The 26,598-nt window shown below is 43.0% G+C and overlaps 1 protein-coding gene across 13 annotated transcripts in view; it reads right to left on the bottom strand.

Annotated features, from left to right (window-relative positions):
• Positions 1–26,598, bottom strand: part of LOC121535329 (adhesion G protein-coupled receptor L2-like) — a 154,534-nt gene that overhangs the window by 26,914 nt on the left and 101,022 nt on the right. For 10 of the 13 annotated variants that reach the window (XM_041842286.2, XM_041842283.2, XM_041842284.2 and 7 more), the window contains 7 exons: positions 18,480–18,773; positions 17,484–17,587; positions 16,542–16,727; positions 10,412–10,450; positions 6,829–7,012; positions 2,507–2,629; positions 2,149–2,360 (listed from right to left, as the gene is read on the bottom strand). In XM_041842286.2, the coding sequence (XP_041698220.2) occupies positions 2,149–2,360; positions 2,507–2,629; positions 6,829–7,012; positions 10,412–10,450; positions 16,542–16,727; positions 17,484–17,587; positions 18,480–18,773 (1,142 nt within the window). The remainder of the gene's footprint in view (positions 1–2,148; positions 2,361–2,506; positions 2,630–6,828; positions 7,013–10,411; positions 10,451–16,541; positions 16,728–17,483; positions 17,588–18,479; positions 18,774–26,598) is intronic. The other 3 variants (XM_041842280.2, XM_041842281.2, XM_041842291.2) reach the window with 1 other exon arrangement.

Below are 26,598 nucleotides of genomic sequence, written 5' to 3'. Positions count from 1 at the left end.
CTCTCTGGTCTTGGCCATTGTGGAGAGGTTGGAGTCTGTTTGATTGAGTGTGTGGACTGGTGTCTTTTATACAGGTAACGAGTTCAAACAGGTGCAGTTAATACAGGTAATGAGTGGAGAACAGGAGGGCTTCTTAAAGAAAAACTAACAGGTCTGTGAGAGCCAGAATTCTTACTGGTTGGTAGGTGATCAAATACTTATGTCATGCAATAAAATGCAAATTAATTACTTAAAAATCATACAATATGATTTTCTGGATTTTTGTTTTAGATTCCGTCTCTCACAGTTGAAGTAAAAATTACAGACCTCTACATGCTTTGTAAGTAGGAAAACCTGCAAAATCGGCAGTGTATCAAATACTTGTTCTCCCCACTGTATATATTTTCTGTTGTATTTTTGACTTAATGTTTTGTTTACCCCATATGTAACACTGTGTTGTTGTTTTTAATCGCACTGCTTTGCTTTATCTTGGCCAGGTCGCAGTTGTAAATGAGAACTTGTTCTCAACTGGCTTACCTGGTTAAATAAAGGTTAAATAAATAAAAATAATAAAAATAATAAGCAACATGAGGAAACCTCTTAAATACCATAAACAACAACATTCAAAGCATTGTTAAAAACAATGAACACATTACTTTAGAGTACATATGCTTCCTACCTATATATACAGTACCAGTCAAACATTTGGACACACCTACTCATTCCAGGGTTTTTCTTTATTTTGACAATTTTCTACATTGTAGAATAATAGTGAAGACATCAAAACTATGGAATAACACATTTGGAATCATGTAGTAACCAAAAAAGTGTTAAACAAATCAAAATATATTTTATATTTGAGATTCTTCAAAGTAGCAACCCCTTGCCTTGATGACAGCTTTGCACACTCTTGGCATTCTCTCAACCAGCTTCATGAGGTAGTCACCTGGACACCAATAATAAGAAGAGACTTGCTTGGGCAAAGAAACATGAGCAATGGACATTAGACCGGTGGAAATCTGTCCTTTGGTCTGATGAGTCCAAATTTGAGATTTTTGGTTCCAACCGCCGTGTCTTTGTGAGACGCAGAGTAAGTGAACTGATGATCTCTGCATGTGTGGTTCCCACAGTGAAGCATGGAGGAGGAGGTGTGATGGTGTGTGGGTGCTTTACTGGTGACACTGTCTGTGATTTATTTAGAATTCAAGGCACACTTAACCAGCATGGCTCCCACAGCATTCTGCAGCGATACGCCATCCCATCTGGTTTGCGCTTAGTGGGACTATAATTTCTCCCAAAACACCTCCAGGCTGAGTAAGGGCTATTTGAACAAGAAGGAGAGTGATGGAGTGCTGCATCAGATGACCTAGCCTCCACAATCACACGACCTCAACCCAATTGAGATTGTTTGGGATGAGTTGGACCGCAGAGTGAAGGAAAAGCAGCCAACAAGTGCTTAGCATATGTGGGAACTCCTTCAAGACTGTCGGAAAAGCATTTCAGGTGAAGATGGTTGAGAGAATGCCAAGAGTGTGCAAAGCTGTCATCAAGGCAAAGGGTGGCTACTTTGAAGAATCTAAAATTTGTTTAACACTTTTTTGGTTACTACATGATTCCATGTGTGCTATTTCATAGTTTTGATGTCTTCACTATTATTCGACAATGTAGAAAATAGTAAAAATAAAGAAAAACCCTTAAATGAGTAGGTGTGTCCAAACTTGACTGGTTTGTTCAGTATATATATATATATATGTATATATATATAAAATATATATATATATATATATATATATAGTCTAGTGAGTGTGCGTAGGGTAAGTGCAAGATAGTCAGTGCATATCTGCTAATCTGTGTAAGCGACAAATAAACCTTGATTTGATTTTTACTTATTGTCTGTCATGCCAAGTGCAATTATAAACAATTACAGTATATTGAAATCTGTCATAAACATGGTAGCATTTTCTATGTAAACTAACAGAAACGTATACACATGTATTGATATTTTACAGCCGTGCTCACAGTGCAGCTGTATCTTATGACATTGGCATTTATCTTCCAACTACTAAAGACAACACTGCCATTTCCTTTCCCAGTATTTCCCCCTGCACTGAATCACACCGCAGCCTGACACCAGCGCTCCAGGATTTTCTCAGGGGAAGGGGAACTCACGTCGAGGTGCTCCAGGGTGAAGATGACGGGGTCAGACACGAACACACGGCTGGACTCCTTGGTGATGGAGGCGGCCAGGATGTGCGAGTTGACGGTCAGGTCTGAGAGGTTACGTCCTCCTCCTCTGCCGCCTCCTCCCCAGAGCGTGGCGTTCTCTGTACTGAGGAACTGGCCCAGGTGCTTATAGAGGACAAACACAAGCTTGGCCACACCTGGGAAAAAACACATTAGAATAAGATTTATGGTGGCATTGTGAACGTATAAAATTGCTACTAATTTCTATCCTTCAACCACTGTCTCAGTGAAGGGCAATGCTCCTTCAGCATGATCACATTCATTTATTCATTCCCCCCATTACCGTTTTTACTGTTGACTTTGACTGTGTTTGCAGACAGCTGAATGGAGGCTCCACCCTTGCTGGTCTGGGGGAACCTGAAGTCCTGCACCTGGCCGTCTGTACTGAGCACATACACATCCAGCACTTGAGGAGGACAAGGTGAGGGGGAAGTAGAGGGGGAAGAGCAGAGAGAGAGGGGAAGGGAGGAGGGGGAAGAGGGAAAAGGAGAAGGGAATGTTGGTGGTATATATTACTGATAGATCAAGTATCAATCAATGATTTATATAGATACACTAGATGACTGTTGGGGGTGCTGTGTTGAAGCCACCGTACCTCCATCTTGGCACTCCCCCACCATTGTAGAAAATATTTTGGAAGCTATAGAAATGCATTTATTAATGTCTACATTCTACATTCTATTACAGACATCTTAATGCATACTTTTTAATTATATTATGTGAGCTAAACATACAAATATACAGTGGGGAAAAAAAGTATTTAGTCAGCCACCAATTGTGCAAGTTCTCCCACTTAAAAAGATGAGAGAGGCCTGTAATTTTCATCATATGTACACGTCAACTATGACAGACAAAATGAGAAAGAAAAAAATCCAGAAAATCACATTATAGGATTTCTTATGAATTTATTTGCAAATTATGGTGGAAAATAAGTATTTGGTCACCTACAAACAAGCAAGATTTCTGGCTCTCACAGACCTGTAAATTCTTCTTTAAGAGGCTCCTCTGTCCTCCACTCGTTACCTGGATTAATGGCACCTGTTTGAACTTGTTATCAGTATAAAAGACACCTGTCCACAACCTCAAACAGTCACACTCCAAACTCCACTATGGCCAAGACCAAAGAGCTGTCAAAGGACACCAGAAACAAAATTGTAGACCTGCACCAGGCTGGGAAGACTGAATCTGCAATAGGTAAGCAGCTTGGTTTGAAGAAATCAACTGTGGGAGCAATTATTAGGAAATGGAAGACATACAAGACCACTGATAATCTCCCTCGATCTGGGGCTCCACACAAGATCTCACCCCGTGGGGTCAAAATGATCACAAGAACGGTGAGCAAAAATCCCAGAACCACACGGGGGACCTAGTGAATGACCTGCAGAGAGCTGGGACCAAAGTAACAAAGCCTACCATCAGTAACACACTACGCCGCCAGGGACTCAAATCCTGCAGTGCCAGACGTGTCCCCCTGCTTAAGCCAGTACATGTCCAGGCCCGTCTGAAGTTTGCTAGAGTGCATTTGGATGATCCAGAAGAGGATTGGGAGAATGTCATATGGTCAGATGAAACCAAAATATTACTTTTTGGTAAAAACTCAACTCGTCGTGTTTGGAGGACAAAGAATGCTGAGTTGCATCGAAAGAACACCATACCTACTGTGAAGCATGGGGGTGGAAACATCATGCTTTGGGGCTGTTTTTCTGCAAAGGGACCAGGACGACTGATCCGTGTAAAGGAAAGAATGAATGGGGCCATGTATCGTGAGATTTTGAGTGAAAACCTCCTTCCATCAGCAAGGGCATTGAAGATGAAACGTGGCTGGGTCTTTCAGCATGACAATGATCCCAAACACACCGCCCGGGCAACGAAGGAGTGGCTTCGTAAGAAGCATTTCAAGGTCCTGGAGTGGCCTAGCCAGTCTCCAGATCTCAACCCCATAGAAAATCTTTGGAGGGAGTTGAAAGTCCGTGTTGCCCAGCGACAGCCCCAAAACATCACTGCTCTAGAGGAGATCTGCATGGAGGAATGGGCCAAAATACCAGCAACAGTGTGTGAAAACCTTGTGAAGACTTACAGAAAATGTTTGACCTGTGTCATTGCCAACAAAGGGTATATAACAAAGTATTGAGAAACGTTTGTTATTGACCAAATACTTATTTTCCACCATAATTTGCAAATAAATTCATTAAAAATCCTACAATGTGATTTTCTGGGGAAAAAAATCTCATTTTGTCTGTCATAGTTGACGTGTACCTATGATGAAAATTACAGGCCTCTCTCATCTTTTTAAGTGGGAGAACTTGCACAATTGGTGGCTGACTAAATACTTTCCCCCCCCCACTGTCTATACATAAAAAGCTTAAAAGTATAATTTTTTGACATTACTAATGTTACTGTCCCCACTAAAACATCAAAAATACTTAAATACATGTAATTTGTTCCTTTAAAACATTGAATTGAAATATTGTAGAATTTCATTAATTCCTATTGCGACCTGTGGCTACAATGCCTCTCAATGGCCAATACATACCATCAGCAATCCAGGGTTTACAGTGAGGGAAAAAAGTATTTGATCGTTTGCCCACTGACAAAGACATGATCAGTCTATAATTTTAATGGTAGGTTTATTTGAACAGTGAGAGACAGAATAACAACAAAAAAATCCAGAAAAACGCATGTCAAAAATTGTATACATTGATTTTTGATTTTAATAAGGGAAATAAGTATTTGACCCCTCTGCAAAACATGACTTAGTACTTGGTGGCAAAACCCTTGTTGGCAATCACAGAGGTCAGACGTTTCTTGTAGTTGGCCAGCAGGTTTGCACACATCTCAGGAGCATGGAGCCCCAGGCTGAGGGAGATTGACAGTTATTTTGTGTTTCTTTCATTTGTGAATAATCGCACCAACTGTTGTCACCTTCTCACCAAGCTGCTTGGCAATGGTCTTGTAGCCCATTCCAGCCTTGTGTAGGTCTATAATCTTGTCCCTGACATCCTTGGAGAGCTCTTTGGTCTTGGCCATGGTGGAGAGTTTGGAATCTGATTGATTGATTGCTTCTGTGGACAGGTGTCTTTTATACAGGTAACAAACTGAGATTAGGAGCACTCCCTTTAAGAGTGTGCTCCTAATCTCAGCTCGTTACCTGTATAAAAGACACCTGGGAGCCAGAAATCTTTCTGATTGAGAGGGGGTCAAATACTTATTTCCCTCATTAAAATGCAAATCAATTTATAACATTTTTGACATGCGTTTTTCTGTTTATTTTTGTTGTTATTCTGTCTCTCACTGTTCAAATAAACCTACCATTAAAATTATAGACTGATAATTTCTTTGTCAGTGGGCAAACGTACAAAATCAGCAGGGGATCAAATACTTTTTTCCCTCACTGTATATACATCATTGGTTTCAATAGCAACACACAGTGTATAATAGAGCTCTGATATAAAGGTTGGGAAGGGTGAAACAAGAGAGCAGCCATGTCCAGTGTTCCAGCTACAGAATCCAATCTCAATCAATATCCCATCCAACGCTACTTACTATTAAAAAAAAAGCACTAAGCTGCTCCCTGTAACCCTGGCCTACAGAGCTCCTCAGGGAGAGAGAGATGGAGAGAGAGAGAGAGAGAGATGGAGAGAGAGAGAGAGAGAGAGAGAGAGAGAGAGAGAGAGAGAGAGAGAGAGAGATCACACCACCATACAACCTGCTGCAGATATCATAGTTTTTTACTTTTTCTTCCCCCTATGGGTTCAGATAACTCTGGCCTCGCCAGCGAGCAAATCTCTGAAATTCTCTCTCTCTCTCTCGTAAGAAAAGGTGGTAGCTTGGAGAAATTTGTTGTTGAGGCCTTGTGTGCTTAAAGCACATAAACTATGCAACTATTAAAGTATTCATGGTGTGTATAGACAAAAATAATAATTGTGCATTTGCAGGCTGCAGTGCATCAGCTTTTCCTTATCTGCTTCTATTTACCATTTACTGAGAATGGGTTAAGGCAGGGTTAGAGGATATAGCTACCGTATAGAATATTACATTATTCAATTGATTTCTTTGATTTTCCATGAGTAGACCGGACAGCTTATCTTGCAAGGTGAGCGGGGAACCCATAACCATGGAACAAAGAGGCTTGTGTGGGAAAATGACAGTTCACTGCACAAAGCTGACTTAAATGAATGAGATCACATTGCTAATAAACTGCCTGTGAGAACATATTAGCTTGCCTGGCGCTGAGTGAGACATCAAACCTCCTACTGTGACTTCAACTAAATGTGGTTTTTTTAAAAACCACTTTGCCTTTCTCCTGGAGGAATAGCTGTCCAGATAATTTTTCTGTGTCTAGAATGAATAAGCCAATGGAACCTAACATCAGTATGTTTCTACAGAACTGTTGTGAATGTTAACTTCCACTTCCTTGGACATAACAAACAGTTGTAAAAAAGCACATTTTACTACTGAGGTCAAAGTAACTTTCTTCCAAGACATGGCCACAGTTTAATTAAAATAATAATTAAACTGTGGATTGTAACTGGCAGACGTGTCTGTCTCGTTTTTCCTTTTTATGAGTGACGGGCAGGGAGGGTAGAGAGAAGAAAATAAACATACTGATATTGTCTGCAGGCACTTTGACTACAGCGGGCTCAATCAGGTTGTCGGCAAGGACGAAGGCTCCTTCCTCCAGGGTATCCAGTAACATGGTGGCGGCGTGCGTTTGCTCCGTGGAATTCATGTCTTCCCAGGACTTCAGGGCTTCCGGCCTCAGGAGGTTGTCAACCGTATCTACAATGGCCTGTATCCGTGAAACAAATGTCAGAGTTTGTTGCTTTTTTTATACCTCATAACTTCTACAACTGTCTGCAGCATGAAGACAGAAAGGGGGCAAGGAAGGCATATGATGCTGATGGCAAGCAAGGACAAGCACATCAACAACAACAACTAAAAAATACAATAAATAAGGTCACTGGCATTATAGGATGATATGAAGATACATTTAAATTAAAACATCACTTAAAGATGGCATGGCGGTCACAGAATATAAACTAGAGGAAGTTGTCTCCCCATTTCCCTGGTTTAGACCCATTTATTTTCTTTTGAATAACAAAACTGTGCCAGAGGGGAAGTTGGAACACAAACCAAATGTTTTTCAAATGAATGGAGCAGTTCTTCCTCAATACTGCTCTCTTAGTTCCTGTTCTTAAACATCTTACTTTTCCCAAAGAACAATTATCTTCCTCTTCCCTAATAATGAATATATTCCATAACAGGATCTGGTCATAATGGCCTTGAAATGTGCAGTTTTTCCTTCCTTGAGGGGAAAATGTTATCAAAAAACTGAAATCATTTGTTTCATGGGTAGCAGTCGAAGTAAAGAAGGGGATAATTCTGCTTGTTTTCAATGGCAATCCTTTCATTTCCTGCTTGGCTGATAAGCAGTAAGTAAGCAAAACATTCCAAACCCTCCCTAGAAAAAGTATCATATGTTGATCAAAATGGAGGTCCCTGTGACCCTGTGCAGGAGAGTTCACAACTCCCATGTAGCTTAGCATATCTATATCCACACAGCAGCGCTAACGCTAGCCCTACTGATGACTCCCATGTAGCTTAGCATATCTACATCCACACAGCATCACCAACGCCAGCCCAACTGACGACTCCCATGTAGCTTAGCATATCTATATCCACACAACATTGCTAATGCTAGCTGCACTGATGACTCCCATGTAGCGTAGCATATTCATATCCACACAGAAATGCTAGGCTAGCCCCACAGATAAACATAGCCATCGGCATAATTATCCCACAAATCCATATCAACCCATGGCCCGATAAACCAGAGACAATTTAACCACAGGTGCCATTAACCACAGCAGAGGCCCAGGCTACATTATAGTGGTAATTAGGAAAAATAAAAAGTCACTCACTGTACCAATTAGTGCAAAGCTGTGATTATCATCCCACACACACACACACACACACACACACTAATTGACCATAGGCACAATTACCCTGTTGCCTGGATTAACCATTGGGGGGATTAAACCCAATGATTTATAGATACACTAGATGACTGATGGGGGCGATTTGTTGAAGCCACCGTGCTTCCATCTTGGCACTCCCCCACCATTGTAAAAAATATTTTGGAAGCTATAGAAATGCATTTACTAATATCTATATTTGTTTTTGACACATTTATTTTATTACAGACACCTTAATGCATACTTTTAAATTATTTTGTGTGAGCTAAACATAAAAATATATAAAAACATTTTCCTTAAAGTATATATATTTTTAGATTACTAATGTTACTGTGCCCACTACAACAGCAAAATACTTCAATACATGTAATTTTGTCCTTGAAACATTTAATTGAAATATTGTAGAATTCCATTCATTCCTATGGAGGACTGCTCCTACTGGGGAGTGCCAATACATTGCATCAGCAATCCAGGGTTTATATACATCATTAATTAAACCCTGTAGTCCCTCGCTATCAAACCAGACCGATTATTAACCAATCACCACAAAATGTAAACCGACCACACAGCATGGCTGCCATTATTACCTAGAGCTATGATAGGCATACAGCCCAGCTCTGAATCGGATACCTATAGCCTCTGTCTGTGTCTCTCTATGGGGGAATGCTGACCCTTCAGAAGGGATAGATAGAGCCTCTGTTAAGGACCACACACACAACATCTAATGTTGATTTGCTGTATGTCTGCTGATCGCTCGGCACGCTGCGTTTTAGGGACCACCCGCTGGTGGATGTCTGACTGCGCAAATTACAGCATGCACTCTGTTCAAAGGTGCTAATTACTCTCGGCCGGCAAACGCTACTGGTGTGTCCTTTATTGGACTGTGATGGGGGAGTCAGAGAGGGGATAGGGAGGATAGGAGAGAGGAGAGGAAAGGAGAGAGGAAGAGAGTCGGAGAAGAGAGGAGAGGAGAGGGGAGAGGGGTCAGAGAGAGGAGAGGGTGGTCAGAGTAGCAGTAGTGATTACAGGGCTAGGACCATTACACCCCAGACAAACAGAGAAACACTCAACGGTCCTCCCTCCTGGTGAGAACCCCCCTTATAGGCGTGAAGGAGGAACAAAAAACTAAACAAATCCATGTCTCCAATTTGTGGCCGTGTTAAAATAAAAAAAACTGTTCTGATTGAGTCCTCTTTTATTCTCGCCTGGGTGGAGGTCGCACAACACAACAATCACAAGGGTGTTACCCAAGATGCCCCACAGCGAGGAGGAAATGCTTGGGTAATGGTGGTCGTGCGGACTTCACTAACATTGCCTATTGATGGATGGTGATGCATAAAGAAGACAGCCTTAAATCAAGTTGACGGAGACATATCCCAATTTCTCACAGTAAAAGAGACCTCAGTAAAAACAGCCCTAACTCATCATGGTGAAGAATGCTCCCACCAGTCGAACAGAGAGACTGATGAGAGAGACACAAGGTCTGAGATGGCTGGTTTGTGCCGTGCAAGGCAGGCCCACTGTTTGTTTACGCCAGAGCCACTTCTTTCAACAGGACCTGCTCTCAGATTATAAACTCGAAGGAAAGGAAAATGACATGGAGAGAGAAAGGAATTAAAAAGACCCAACAAATCCGATATGAACACAAACACATTAATGGGACTGAACATGAATCCATCAGACAAACACAAAAATGTCAGCGAGAGGAAGAACAAGAAGACACTGGTAAAATGTAAGCACGTGAAAAACTGGGTACACTGCCACTTTGATCACACTTATGGGTGACAGGGAGGTACAATTACGGCCGTGGGAAGGCAATTACTCATACAACGCACAAGGAGCAGATAGGAGAGAGGGAGGGAGGGATCGAGAGAGGGATGGGGAATGAGGGGGATGGAGAGAGAGATAAGTGATAGAAGGAGAGATATTAAAGATAAGACATATTGACTGACAGACAGGCAGGCAGATAGACAGACAGACAGACAGGTGACTTGAGAGGTATTGAGATCGATGGACATACCGACAGGCTAACAAACACAGGCTGGCAGATGCACAAGCAGAGAGACAGGTGGCCATGTTGTGCATACAGACAAGCCAGCAGATAATCACGGACAGACAGACAGACAGACACAGACAGAGAAACACCAACACTACTGATCATATTGTGGATACTTTAAGAGGTAGAGGTGTCTATGTGGAACCAGCAGGTATACCTTCATATATGCCCTGCAAGTCCTCTCTCTCTTTTGAAGCTTTTTAACAAAAAGACAGGATCAAGAACAAGAGACACACTATTAGGAAGCAAAAAGCTTAGGGGAAAGAAAGAGGTTAGTCTATGTCTTTAGAAAACATATATCCTAAAATATACCACTTACCCAACTCGAATCAGGAAGGAAATGATAATGTATAAACCTTATGTTAGGTAGATGAAATAAGATGTTCATAATATATTATGAAGCACATTCTAAATGTGTTTCGGAAGCAGTATCTGAATATGTATCTAGCTTACATAACTACAAGGGCTTTGCTGGCCGAGACAAAGCTGCACAGCATAGCGTTGTAGAGGGGGAATTGCTGAGATTAAATTCCTATGCTTTGCATTAACGATGCTTTATAAAGCACTGAGATAATTGTTAGGTTCTAAACGAACCGAGCATTGAGACAATAAACAAAGTAGGAGAGGGTAATTTGGATTCCATGGCACTGAGGTTATAACAGTCTGCCAGCTCTTGGTTTTATTTTAGAGCCTTTGTTGGTCTGTCTCAGTCAAAAGAGACTGGTTCATTATTCCCACAGCTAGCTAAGTCGTGGCTGCAGGAGTATAGCATTGTGCTGTTGTAAGACAGTACAGCCAGAACATAGACAGAAAGGTTCAGTCTAGGACTAGCTACAAAGGTAACAAAGAAAACCCTACGCCAAAATCCACTTTGCTTTTAGGATATCTTTCACCTTTGCGTTCTGAATAACACTGTAAAACTGTCATTCATTTCTCCATATGACTGTGGCAGATTTGTGCTTGGGCCCTTCACTCAGAGAGACATGGTAAGTGCTCTGGAGGAGGGAAGGCAGCTCTGTTCTTGCCTGTCTGGTGGTAGAGAGGATAGTTATTATGTGTTGGCTAGCAGGGGGCTGCTATCCATTAGCTCTTAGTCAGAGCTGCCAGGTGAGAAAGCTGCATTTTAGAACCCAGTCATTTCTAGGAAAAGGTGGGGCTGGAAGAATGAGCTCCCTCCCTCACCGCAGCCACAGCTCCCCCTAAGGGCTGGGGCTACCTTTCCTCACTCCCTCCTCCACCTCACCTGGAGGAAGACTTGTGGTTGTGGAGGGGTGGGTGGGGGTTGGGGGTTAATGAGTGACTTATAATTAGCTTTACATTTGTGGGTTTTTCTTGTTTTTTCTTAACAAGCTAAATTATCTAACGTCATCGGCAGATAATTTATCTTATTTCAAGATATTTTACCTTAAATCGTCTTAATAAGGTAAATATCTTAAAATAAGATAAATGACTTGCTAAAATTTAACTTTCTGCAGTGAGAGTAGCTTGAGGGGGGCAACGGGAGGGGCAGGGAGGGCAGGAGAGGAGGGAATACTACCCACCCAGATATATACACGCATGTTTATACAGTATATGGTGCTCAACTTAACTAGCCTACCTGGGGTCACATACAGTGCATTCGGAAAGTATTCAGACCCCTTCACATTTTCCAAATTTTGTTACGTTACGTTATTCTAAAATGTTTTTTTTTATTTTTTATCATCAATCTACAAAAACTGTAGTTTGTTTTGGTGTGCAAATGTATTACAAATAAAAAACTAAAATACCCTATTTACATATAGTACCAGTCAAAAGTTTGGACACACCTACTCATTCAAGGGTTTTTCTTTATTTTTACTATTTTCTACATTGTAGCATAATAGTGAAGACATCAAATCAAAATATATTTTAGATTTTAGATTCTTCAAAGTAGCCACCCTTTGCCTTGATGACAGATTTGCACTATCTTGGCATTCTCTCAAGCAGCTTCACCTGGAATGCTTTTCCAACAGTCTTGAAGGAGTTCCCACATATGCTGAGCACTTGTTGGCTTCTTTTCCTTCACTCTGCGGTCCAACTCATCCCAAACCATATCAATTGGGTTGAGGTCGGGGGATTGTGGAGGCCAGGTCATCTGATGCAGCACTCTATCACTCTCCTTCTTGGTCAAATAGCCCTTACACAGCCTTGAGGTGTGTTGGGTCATTGTCCTGTTGAAAAACAAATGATAGTCCCACTAAGCGCAAACCAGATGGGATGGCGTATCGCTGCAGAATGCTGTGGGGGCCATGCTGGTTAAGTGTGCCTTGAATTCTAAATAAATCACAGACAGTGTCACCAGCAAAGCACCCCCACACCATCACACCTCCTCCTCCATGTTTCACGGTGGGACCACACATGCTGAGATCATCCGTTCACAGACTCTGCATCTCACAAAGACACGGCGGTTAGAACCAAAAATCTCAAATTTGGACTCATCAGACCAACGGACAGATTTCCTCTGGTCTAATGTCCATTGCTCGTGTTTCTTGGCCCAAGCAAGTCTCTTCTTCTTACTAGTGTCCTTTAGTAGTGGTTTCTTTGCACCAATCGACCATGAAGGCCTGATTCACGCAGGTCTCCTCTGACCAGCTGATGTTGAGATGTGTCTGTTACTTGAACTCTGTGAAGCATTTATTTGGGCTGCAATTTCTGAGGCTGGTAACTCTAATGAACTTATCCTCTGCAGCAGAGGTAACTCTGGGTCTTCCATTCCTGTGGTGGTCCTAATGAGAGCCAGTTTCATCATAGCGCTTGATGGTTTTTGCGACTGCACTTGAAGAAACTTTCAAAGTTCTTGAAATGTTCTGTATTGACTGACCTTCATGTCTTAAAGTAATGATGGACTGTCATTTCTCTTTGCTTATTTGAGCTGTTCTTGCCATAATATGGACTTCACCTTTTACCAAATAGGGCTATTTTTTAAACATTTATCTTCTGTATACCAAGCCTACCTTGTCACAACACAACTGATTGGCTCAAACACATTAAGAAGGAAAGAAATTCCATAAATTAACTTTTAACAAGGCACACCTGTTAATTGAAATGCATTCTAGGTGACTACCTCATGAAGCTGGTTGAGAGAATGCCAAGAGTGTGCAAAGCTGTCATCAAGGCAAAAGGTGGCTACTAGAAGAATCTCAAATCTCAAATATTTTTTCATTTTTTTAACACTTTGGGTTACTACATGATTCCATATGTGTTCTTTCATAGTGTTGAAGTCTTTACTATTATTCTACAATGTAGAAAATAGTAGAAATAAAGAAAAACCCTTGAATGAGTAGGTGTGTCCAAACCTTTGACTGGTACTGTAAGTATTCAGACCCTTTGCTGTGAGACTCTAAATTGAGCTCAGGTGCATCCTGTTTCCATTGATCATCCTTGAAATGTTTCTACAACTTGATTGGAGTCCACCTGTGGTAAATTCAAATGATTGGACAGGATTTGGAAAGGCACACACCTGTCTATATAAGGTCCCACAGTTGACAGTGCATCTCAGAGCAAAAACCAAGTCATGAGGTCAAAGGAATTGTCCGTAGAGATCTGAGAGAGGTCTGTGCGAGGCACAGATCTGGGGAAGGGTACCAAAAAATGTCTGCAGCATTGAAGCTCCCCAAGAACACAGTGGCCTCCATCATTCTTAAATGGAAGAAGTTTGGAACCACCAAGACGCTTCCTAGAGCTGGCCGCCCGGCCAAACTGAGCAATAGTGGGATAAGGGCCTTGGTCAGGGAGGTGCCAAGAACCCATTGGTCACTCTGACAGAGCTCCAGAGTTCCTCTGTGGAGATGGGAGAACCTTCCAGAAGGACAACCATCTCTGCAGCATTCCACCAATCAAGCCTTTATGGTAGTGGCCAGACGGAAGACACCCTCAGTTAAAGGTACATGACAGCCCGCTTGGAGTTTGCCAAAAGGCACCTAAAGGACTCTCAGACCATGAGAAACAAGATGCTCTGGTCTGATGAAACCAAGATTGAACTATTTGGAAACCTGGCACCATCCCTACGGTGAAGCATGGTGGTGGTAGCATCATGCTGTGGGGATGCTTTTTCAGCGGCAGGGACTGGGAGAGTGGTCAAGATCGAGCGAAAGATGAACGGAGCAAAGTACAGAGAGATTCTTGATGAAAACCTGCTCCAGAGGGCTCAGGACCTCAGATTGGGGCGAAGGTTCACCTTCCAACAGGACAACGACCCTAAGCACACAGCCAAGACAACGCAGGTGTGGCTTCGGGACAATATCAGAGCCAGGACTTGAACCCGATTGAACATCTCTGGAGAGACCTGAAAATAGCTGTGCAGCGATGCTCCCCATCCAACCTGACAGAGCTTGAGATGATCTGCAGAGAACAATGGGAGAAACTTCCCAAATACAGATGTGCCAAGCTTGTAGCGTCATACCCAAGAAGACTTGAGGCTGTAATCGCTGCCAAAGATAATTCAACAATGTACTGAGTAAAGGGTCTGAATACTTACAGTTGAAGTTGGACGTTTACATACACCTTAGCCAAATACATTTAAACTCAGTTTTTCACAATTCCTGACATTTAATCCTAGTAAAAATTCCCTCTCTTAGGTCAGTTAGGATCACCACTTCATTTTAAGAATGTGAAATGTCAGAATAATAGTAGAGATCATTATTTATTTAAGCTTTTATTTCTTTCATCACATTCCCAGTGGGTCAGAAGTTTACATACACTCAATTAGTATTTGGTAGCATTGCCTTTAAATTGTTTAACTTGGGTCAAACGTTTCGGGTAGTCTTCCACAAGCTTCCCACAATAAGTTGGGTAAATTTTGGCTCATTCCTCCTGACAGAACTCGTGTAACTGAGTCAGGTTTGTAGGCCTCCTTGCTCACACATGCTTTTTCAGTTCGACTCACACATTTTCTATAGGATTGATGTCAGGGCTTTGTGATGGCCACTCCAATACCTTGACTTCGTTGTCCTTAAGCAAATCACCCCAACAGCATGATGTTGCCACACCCATGCTTTTTTTTTTGTCATTTAGCAGACGCTCTTATCCAGAGCGACTTACAGTTAGTGAGTGCATACATTTTACATACTGGCCCCCCGTGCTTCACAGTTGGGATGGTGTTCTTTGGCTTGCAAGCTTCCCCCTTTTTCTTCCAAACATAACGATGGTCATTATGGCCAAACAGTTCTATTTTTGTTTCATCAGACCAGAGGACATTTCTCCAAAAAGTACAATCTTTGTCCCCATGTGCAGTTGCAAACCGTAGTCTGGCTTTTTTATGGCGGTTTTGGAGCAGTGGCTTCTTCCTTGCTGAGCGGCCTTTCAGGTTATGTCGATATAGGACTTGTTTTACTGTGGATATAGATACTTTTTTACTTGTTTCCTCCAGCATCTTCACAAGGTCCTTTGCTGTTGTTCTGGGATTGATTTGCACTTTTCGCACCAAAGTACGTTCATCTCTAGGAGACAGAACGCGTCTCCTTCCTGAGCGGTATGACGGCTGCGTGGTCCCATGGTGTTTATACTTGCGTACTATTGTTTGTACAGATGAACGTGGTACCTTCAGGCGTTTGGAAATTGCTCCCAAGGATGAACCAGACTTGTGGAGGTCTACAATGTTTTTTCTGAGGTCTTGGCTGATTTCTTTTTATTTTCCCATGATGTCAAGCAAAGAGGCACTGAGTTTGAAGGTAGGCCTTGAAATACATCCACAGGTACACCTCCAATTGACTCAAATGATGTCAATTAGCCTATCAGAAGCTTCTAAAGCCATGACATCATTTTCTGGAATTTTCCAAGCTGTTTAAAGGCACAGTCAACTTAGTGTACTTCTGACCCACGGGAATTGTGATACATTGAATTATAAGTGAAATCATCTGTCTGTAAACAATTGTTGGAAAAATTACTTGTGTCATGCACAAAGTAGATGTCCTAACCGACTTGCCAAAACTATAGTTTGTTAACAAGAAATGTGTGGAGTGGTTGAAAAACGAGTTTTAATGACTCCAACCTAAGTGTATGTAAACTTCCGACTTCAACTGTATGTAAATGTGATATGAGGGTTTTTTCTTTTACATTTGCAACAAAATCTAAAAACCTGTTTTTGCTTTGTCATTATGGGGTATTGTGTGTAGATTGAAAACAATGTTATCAATTTTATAATAAGGTTGTAACGTAACAAAATGTGGAAAAAGTGAAGGGGTCTGAATACTTTCCGAATGCACTGTACACTCAGATTTACAGTATGTACTTGAAGCGTCTGCTAAATGGCATATATTATTTTATATTACCTTGTTGAAGCTCCGCCCGGTCGAGTCCTTGTCTTTAGGTAATAGCTCCTGGAGCTGAGCATCCAGGATGTCAACCAGCTGCTCCATGAGACGCACTGACGAGCTGACGTCACCGGCAAACACCGGGCCCTGTGTGTGGTGGGCCAGCTCATTGGCTAGTTGAGCCGCATTCTCCCCACTACGGATCTAGAGTTGGAAAAAAAAACTGCAATATTAAAGGCCCTGTTTAAGCTTTTAATTACTTGTTTCTTACTAAATGTAAGATCTGAATTTGATCACTCTTTTGTTGCTACCAATTTTCCTGCGCCGCAGGAAATGTAGATGAGCTTCGTGATTTACATAAATTCACTGAAAACCTGCACTAACACAAGGTTATATTAACAGTATTCCACTTTCCATGAAGCCTCATTTTGACCACATAATAGCCTAACCATCAATCAAGCAAAATGTTTGACTAAATGTTCAAATCCTGTTGCTGCAGGATTATTTAGCTGCGACAATACAGGTCAAATTAAGATCCGTACCTGGAATGTGGTACGTTAACTATGTGATAACAATGGATACTACTGATTTCATGTTGAGAAAGGAAGAAAACAGCACAGCAGGAAAAGTCTCAGGGTCATTGGTGCAACATCTTTGGATGATAGGCATCACAGTGTCAGACCAGTACACAAGTAATGTATCACATACTGATTAAAACTCAAATCAATATTAATGCTGCTAGCTATAGGCCACATAAATTCACAGAACATTTTTGTTCATATCTAGGAGTCATTCAGTGGAATACAGTATGTATGGGCAAACCACGTCCTTAGTCTTGCAACCAACAAGGTGCCATACAAACACAGATACACTGTGCCCTTTCAGATAAAGTAGAGAAAAGTTGGTGTGTTGTTTTGTTCCTTCCCTCCCTGCCACCCAGGAGCCACACTGCTGACCAACCTTTTGTGCCACTTGAGCAACCCAGTGGGAGGTACAGTTGCTGAGGTCGGGCCCCTTTGGGTTCCAGGTCTCCCCTGCTACTGTGCAGAGGTAGGAGGCGATGCCTGGAGAAACACACAACAAACAACAGTTACACAACCCTCTATTGTCTGTTTTTATTGTGTATTGTATGTGTGCATTTATTTGTGTAACTTTTTGTGATGTTGCTGACCACTGCCATCTTGAATACACGGTTATATCTCTTGCAAAATAGATTGTATCGCAATGAGAATAGCCTGTTTAAATAAAGGTTCAATACAAATAAATTAAATAGAGGCCAGGCCAACTCTTTGTCCTCCTACTGCTCCTGTCCTCCTCTTAACTGGCCTCTGTAGAGCAGGACAAACAAATGACTGAGGACAGCCATGGTCAAAAAAAGCTATGATGTGAAACATGGCTGACCAGTAGGAACTAGGAAGATTGCCAGCTTTGTGATGTCTAACTGAGTGGACACTAGACTGTGAGAGATTCTCATACATTTCAGCTATATACTGTAGGAATCACTGTCTGTGTCCTTGTAGTCTAACTGCTGGTTGTCAATTAATAAGATGCTCTGTACTGCATATTTTACTGCATTCTTCTCAACAATGAACAGTGTTGCCATAGTGTTACTACCTATTTGTAAGCCTTCATGTCAGGCATTCCATACATTCCATTTCCATATTATTGAAATAACAATGATAAGTCATCCCCCCACCTACCGTTTCTTTTATCTTCCTATATTGTCTGTTTTGACAGTTCCGTCACGGAATAATTGATTATTTGGCACTATTAGCATATTGTAGGTAATGAACATCACATCTTGGCACCTTGTCTAATGTAAGGAAGGCTATATGAAAGACAAATGTGTAAACACACTAACATGTTCATACACAGAGGAACACATACCCCTGCGCGCACGCACCCACCCCCACACCCACACCCACACACACACACCCTCCCAGTTCCTGATAGTACCTTTGGTTCCTTTGGGGCAGGGTCTCTCCACTGTGGCTCCAGTGTGTGTCTGGGGCCAGGAGATACCCCTCCTCATCGCTCCCTCACAGAAGCGCCTGGGGGTGGGAGGGATCACTGGGGTGGTGGGGTCAGCTGTACCATGGGGGTCCTCCGCAGGGTTACCCACCTCTCTCTCTCTCCCATCCCTGGGGTCTGCTGGAACCGTGGTGTTAACTGGGCCCTTGACTGTGACTGTGGTGGTGATGATAGTGGTGGTCTCAGGCAGGGCCGAGGAGACGTCTTCTATAGTTGGCACTAGGAGAAGATGAGAGGAGAGAGAAAAGTGATGGTTATAGCTTTAATAAAACCCAGCCTTACCTTTAACTCCCTTTCAGACATACATCAGATACATCAGTCAGCAGGGAAAGTTCAAGGTAAACTCAGCAAAAAAAGAAACGTCCCTTTTTCAGAACCCTGTCTTTCAAAGATAATTCGTAAAAATCCAAATAACTTCACAGATCTTCATTGTAAAGGGTTTAAACACTGTTTCCATTGCTTGTTCAATGAACCATTAATGAACATACACCTGTGAAACGGTCGTTAAGACACTAACAGCTTACAGACGGTAGGCAATTAAGGTCATAGTTATGAAAACTTAGGACACTAAAGAGGCCTTTCTACTGACTCTGAAAAACACCAAAAGAAAGATGCCCAGGGTCCCTGCTCATCTGCGTGAACGTGCCTTAGGCATGCTGCAAGGAGGCATGAGGACTGCAGATGTGGCCAGGGCAATAAATTGCAATGTCCGTACTGTGAGACGCCTAAGACAGTGCTACAGGGAGACAGGACGGACAGTGGCAGACCACGTGTAACAACACCTGCACAGGATCGGTACATCCGAACATCACACCTGCGGGACAGGTACAGGATGGCAACAACAACTGCCCGAGTTACACCAGGAACGCACAATCCCTCCATCAGTGCTCAGACTGTCCGCAATAGGCTGAGAGAAACTGGACTGAGGGCTTGTAGGCCTGTTGTAAGGCAGGTCCTCACCAGACATCACCGGCAACAATGTCGCCTATGGGCACAAACCCACCGTCGATGGACCAGACAGGACTGGCAAAAAGTGCTCTTAACTGACGAGTCGCGGTTTTGTCTCACCAGGGGTGATGGTCGGAGTCGCGTTTATCGTCGAGGAATGTGCGTTACACCGAGGCCTGTACTCTGGAGCGGGATCGATTTGGAGGTGGAGAGTGTCATGGTCTGGGGCGGTGTGTCACAGCATCATCGGACTGAGCTTGTTGTCATTGCAGGCAAATTCAACGCTGTGCGTTACAGGGAAGACATCCTCCTCCCTCATGTGGTACCCTTCTTGCAGGCTCATCCTGACATGACCCTCCAGCATGACAATGCCACCAGCCATACTGCTCGTTCTGTGCGTGATTTCCTGCAAGAAAGGAATGTCAGTGTTCTGCCATGGCCAGCGAAGAGCCCGGATCTCAATCCCATTGAGCATGTCTGGGACCTGTTGGATCGGAGGGTAAGGGCTAGGGCCATTCCCCCCAGAAATGTCCAGGAACTTGCAGGTGCCTTGGTGGAAGAGTGGGGTAACATCTCACAGCAAGAACTGGCAAATCTGGTGCAGTCCATGAGGAGGAGATGCACTGCAGTACTTAATGCAGCTGGTGGCCACACCAGATACTGACTGTTACTTTTGATTTTGTTCAGGGACACATTATTCAATTTCTGTTAGTCACATGTCTGTGGAACTTGTTCAGTTTATGTCTCAGTTGTTGAATCTTGTTATGTTCATACAAATATTTACACATGTTAAGTTTGCTGAAAATAAACGCAGTTGGCATTGAGAGGACGTTTCTTTTTTTGCTGAGTTTAGTTTCAGTGTTTTAGTTCCACACCGCTTGGAGGAATGGCTGCTCTATGCTCTACACTACACATCTACTGAGTCACGTCTACTGGAGAGTCTACTGCAGCACTCTACTCTACTCCTGCTCTCTCTGTTCTGTTAGGAAGAGGAAACCTGCAAACACTACACTATCTCAGGTATGTTCACCTTTACCCAATCCTGAAAATAACAGTAGGACAGGTAGTGTGGCAGCATCCGCCTGGCCTGGCTCTGCTTGTGAGTGATTTTCTTCTTGAGGGAGAGTCAGTACCTTGGGCTGATTTAATGTCAACAGGAAGACAAAGCCTGCCCACATTTTACTATTTTCTCCTCAATTTAATCTCTCCCCTTGATCAAGCCGGCGTAAGAAAACTAAACTGGAATACTCTGGGCAAAAACCATACATCAGCAATAATGCTCAGCTGCTGTATTCAATGCACAGCTATAAAGAAAATCTGTGTGTGTGAGTGCGTGTGCGCAAGTGTGTGTTGTGGTCACCAAGAAGGTGTGGTCTCTAGCCTTTTCTACAGTGTCTACCCATTTGTGTGATTACAGTACTGTGAATGTACAGTAGAAGGATGTTTGAATGAAAGAGGGAAATGGGAAAATAGATATAGAAGGGTACAGAGAAAACAGTACATGTGTGCATGCTTGGCATGCATGTCTGTATGCGTACAGCCCGTGTATGTCCAACAGTGACTATGTGCATGATGACTACACTGGCTGCACTCCACACTGCCCTTTCCCACCTGGACAAGAGGAACACCTACGTGAGAATGCTATTCATTGACTACAGCTCAGCATTCAACACCATAGTGCCCTCAAAGCTCATCACTAAGCTAAGGATCCTGGGACTAAACACCTCCCTCTGCAACTGGATCCTGGACTTCCTGATGGGCCAACCCCAGGTGGTAAGGGTAGGTAACAACACATCTGCCACACTGATCCTCAACACGGGGGCCCCTCAGGGGTGCGTGCTCAGTCCCCTCCTGTACTCCCTGTTCACCCATGACTGCATGGCCAGGCACGACTCCAACACCATCATTAAGTTTGCCGACGACACAACAGTGGTAGGCCTGATCACCGACAACGATGAGACAGCCTATAGGGAGGAGGTCAGAGACCTGGCAGTGTGGTGCCAGGATAACAACCTCTCCCTCAACGTGACCAAGACAAAGGAGATGATTGTGGACTACAGGAAAAAAAAGAGGACTGAGCACGCCCCCATTCTCATCGACGGGGCTGTAGTGGAACAGGTTGAGAGCTTCAAGTTCCTTGGTGTCCACATCACCAACGAACTATCATGGTCCAAACACACCAAGACAGTCATGAAGTGGGCACGACAAAGCCTATTCCCCCTCAGGAGACTGAAAAGATTTGGCATGGGTCCTCAGATCCTCAAAAAATTCTACAGGTGCACCATCGAGAGCATCCTGACTGGTTGCATCACCGCCTGGTATGGCAACTGCTTGGCCTCCGACTGCAAGGCACTACAGAGGGTAGTGCGTACGGCCCAGTACATCACTGGGGCCAAGCTTCCTGCCATCCAGGACCTCTATACCAGGCGGTGTCAGAGGAAGGCCCTCAAAATTGTCAAAGACTCCAGCCACCCTAGTCATAAACTGTTCTCTCTGCTACCGCACGGCAAGCGGTACCTGAGTGCCAAGTCTAGGTCCAAAAGACTTCTCAACAGCTTCTACCCCCAAGCCATAAGACTCCTGAACAGCTAATCATGGCTACCCGGACTATTTGCACTGCCCCCCCCACCCCATCTTTTTACGCTGCTGCTACTCTGTTAATTATTTATGAATAGTCACTTTAACTCTACCCACATGTACATACAGTGGGGAGAACAAGTATTTGATACACTGCTGATTTTGCAGATTTTCCTACTTACAAAGCATGTAGAGGTCTGTAATTTTTATCATAGGTACACTTCAACTGTGAGAGACGGAGTCTAAAACAAAAATCCAGAAAATCACATTGTATGATTTTTAAGTAATTAATTTGCATTTTATTGCATGACATAAGTATTTGATCACCTACCAACCAGTAAGAATTCCGGCTCTCATAGACCTGTTAGTTTTTCTTTAAGAAGCCCTCCTGTTCTCCACTCATTACCTGTATTAACTGCACCTGTTTGAACTCGTTACCTGTATAAAAGACACCTGTCCACACACTCAATCAAACAGACTCCAACCTCTCCACAATGGCCAAGACCAGAGAGCTGTGTAAGGACATCAGGGATAAAATTGTAGACCTGCACAAGGCTGGGATGGGCTACAGGACAATAGGCAAGCAGCTTGGTGAGAAGGCAACAACTGTTGGCGCAATTATTAGAAAATGGAAGAAGTTCAAGATGACGGTCAATCACCCTCGGTCTGGGGCTCCATGGAAGATCTCACCTCGTGGGGCATCAATGATCATGAGGAAGGTGAGGGATCAGCCCAGAACTACACGGCAGGACCTGGTCAATGACCTGAAGAGAGCTGGGACCACAGTCTCAAAGAAAACCATTAGTAACACACTACGCCGTCATGGATTAAAATCCTGCAGCGCACGCAAGGTCCCCCCTGCTCAAGCCAGCGCATGTCCAGGCCCGTCTGAAGTTTGCCAATGACCATCTGGATGATCCAGAGGAGGAATGGGAGAAGGTCATGTGGTCTGATGAGACAAAAATAGAGCTTTTTTGTCTAAACTCCACTCGCCGTGTTTGGAGGAAGAAGAAGGATGAGTACAACCCCAAGAACACCATCCCAACCGTGAAGCATGGAGGTGGAAACATCATTCTTTGGGGATGCTTTTCTGCAAAAGGGACAGGACGACTGCACCGTATTGAGGGGAGGATGGATGGGGCCATGTATCGCGAGATCTTGGCCAACAACCCCCTTCCCTCAGTAAGAGCATTGAAGATGGATCGTGGCTGGGTCTTCCAGCATGACAACGACCCGAAACACACAGCCAGGGCAACTAAGGAGTGGCTCCATAAGAAGCATCTCAAGGTCCTGGAGTGGCCTAGCCAGTCTCCAGACCTGAACGCAATAGAAAATCTTTGGAGGGAGCTGAAAGTCCATATTGCCCAGCGACAGCCCTGAAACCTGAAGGATCTGGAGAAGGTCTGTATGGAGGAGTGGGCCAAAATCCCTGCTGCAGTGTGTGCAAACCTGGTCAAGACCTACAGGAAACATATGATCTCTGTAATTGCAAACAAAGGTTTCTGTACCAAATATTAAGTTCTGCTTTTCTGATGTATCAAATACTTAAGTCATGCAATAAAATGCAAATTAATTACTTAAAAATCATACAATGTGATTTTCTGGATTTTTGTTTTAGATTCCGTCTCTCACAGTCGAAGCGTACCTATGATAAAAATTACAGACCTCTACATGCTTTGTAAGTAGGAAACACTGCAAAATCGGCAGTGTATCAAATACTTGTTCTCCCCACTGTATTACTTCAACTACCTCAACTAGCCGGTGCCCCCGCACATTGACTCTGCACCGGTACCCCCCTGTATATATAGCCTCCCTACTGTTATTTTATTTTACTGCTCTTTTTTTCTCTCAACACTTTTTTGTTGTTGTTTTATTTTACTTTTTTATTAAAAATAAATGCACTGTTGGTTAAGGGCTTTAAGTAAGCATTTCACTGTAATGTCTGCACCTATTGTATTTGGCGCATGTGGCCAATAAAATTTGATTTGATTTGATTTCTATATTATACCCACGATCGCTAGCGCTGATAAGAGCTGGCTTCCCACAATGAGGTCTGCTACTCTGAACGTCCTGGAGTGCCGTCTTCAGAGGCCCAGGGTGCTTCTGGAAACAGGCAATATTATGCTATCTGATGCCCCATCATCAGACTGGAACGAACTGCAAAAATCTCTGAAGCTGGAGACTTATCTCCCTCACTAACTTTAAGCATCAGTTGTCAGAGCAGCTTACCGATCACTGCACCTGTACACAGCCATTCTGAAATTAGCCCACCCAACTACCTCATCCACATATTGTTATTTACATTGTTATTTCTTTTTCTCATTTGCACCCCAGTATCTCTATTTGCACATCATCTTGTGGACACCTATCTCTCCAGTGTTAATACAAAATTGTAATTATTTTGCACTATGGCCTATTTATTGCCTTACCTCCATAACTTACTACATTTGCACACACTGTATATAGATTTTCTATTGTGTTATTGACTGTACGTTTTGTTTTTGTTTATTCCATATGTAACTCTGTGTTGTTGTTTTTAATCGCACTGCTTTGCTTTATCTTGGCCAGGTCACAGTTGTAAATGAGAACTTGTTCTCAACTGGCTTACCTGGTTAAATAAAAGGTACAAAAATAAAATAAAATAAAAATAAAAGATATCTATTTCCTCCCCACCTGAATGGTGACAATGCCCACATTTAGCATCTGGGCACTGGAGCCAATCAGGCCATCAGGAGACTCGTCGTCTTTGTTTTGTGTTTCCATTTCAGTGGAATATTGAAGTTCATAAAGTCCTGTCTGTGTCTGTCTGTGTTTAGGAAGGGAAAAAAAGAGCTTAAAGTGCATAACCAACAATACATTAAATATAGCATGACGCGCTGTGGTTCTCAGAGAAAAAGAGGAGGATAAAAAAGTGTCCCAGGCAGCGACACATTTCTATTTAGAAATGTCAGGCAGGATCGGTCAGCCGTGTTGCTGTGTTGTTGTTGTGTTATGACATTTCACTCAATGACCTTTTCTCCCATGGCAGAAGCAGTGTTTAATTGGGCCGTACTCCTTCCTTCATTGTGCGTCCGTCTGTCTGTCAGCCACGCATTCACTTGCTTGTTCACACATTTCTGAGCACGAAGTCACGATGCAAATGGAACGTCTGACATATGCCCAGTTTATTGTTGTGAGAACAGATGTTGAGAGGAGCTTATATACTGAACAAAAATAAACGTAACATGCAACAATTTCAAAGATTTTACTGAGTTACAGTTCATATAAGGAAATCAGTCAATTGAAATGAATTCATTAGGCCCTAATCTATGGATTTCACATGACTGAACAGGGGTGCAGCCATGGGTGGGCCTTGGAGGGCATAGGCCCACCCACTTGGCATCCAGGCCCACCCACTGGGGAGCCAGGCCCAACCAATCAGAATGAGTTTTTCCCCACAAAAGGGCTTTACTACAGACAGAAATACTCCTCACCGCACCTCGCCCCCTCACCGCACCCACCCCTCCATACATGTGGAGGTCCTGGGCTGGCGTGGTTACACGTGGTCTGCAGTTGGACGTACTGTCAAAGTCTCTAAAACGAGAACATTCAATTCTCTGGCAACAGCTCTAGTGGACATTCCTGCAGTCAGCATGCCAATTGCACGCTCCCTCAAAACTTGAGACATCTGTGGCATTGTGTTGTGTGACAAAACTGCACAATTCTAAGTGGCCTTTTATTGTCCCCAGCACAAGGTGCACCTTGTAATGATCATGCTGTTTAATCAGCTTCTTGATATGCCACACCTGTCAGGTGGATGGATTATTTTGGCAAAAGAGAAATGCTCACTAACAGTGAACAAATTTGTGCACAACATTTGAGAGAAATAAGCTTTTTATGTGAATGGAACATTTCTGGGATTTTTTATTTCTGCTCATGAAACATGGGACCAACACTTTACATGTTGCATTTATATTTTTGTTCAGTGTAATTTCAGGTCTCTCTGTCTGTGTCTGTCTCTCTCTGCCACTCTTTCTGTCCCTGTCCCAAGTGGCTGTGAGAGAATAAATGCTTACGGAAACTGCAAAATACCAGCATACTGAGAAAAACACTTATACCACAGAGTCACTATTCTCTGTGCACCAGTCTAATTTAAGCTCTAGAGACTATCATAGCTATTGATGTGCACTGGAATTCTGGTTTAGTTGTAATTTAGAAGTGACTGAGTGTGAACCCCCGACTGCCTCTACAGCGATAGATAGATGAAGAAGAAAAAAATGGAGAAAAAAAACAACAACTAAAGAAATAGAATCTAAACCACTTGTCAAAGAGGCCCATCTTCCTGTTACATTTATCTTGATGTCTCCATCCACTGACTGGCCACACTCTACAATTTTCTTTTGATTATGATGAGCCATTTCACCAATGGCGGTTGAAAGCTGTGTGTCCTCTGCTAGCACTCAGCCCAGAGAGGGGCCATCTCAATTAGCTGTCATTTCACTCAAGAGCCTAAAGGTTCAATGCAGCTGTTTTTATCTCA

Source organism: Coregonus clupeaformis, chromosome 21 (genome assembly GCF_020615455.1).
Source record: "Coregonus clupeaformis isolate EN_2021a chromosome 21, ASM2061545v1, whole genome shotgun sequence".
NCBI classification, from domain to species: Eukaryota; Metazoa; Chordata; class Actinopteri; order Salmoniformes; family Salmonidae; genus Coregonus; species Coregonus clupeaformis.
The sequence above is the reverse complement of the archived record's forward strand: the minus strand, read 5'-3'. Positions and strand labels throughout refer to the sequence as shown.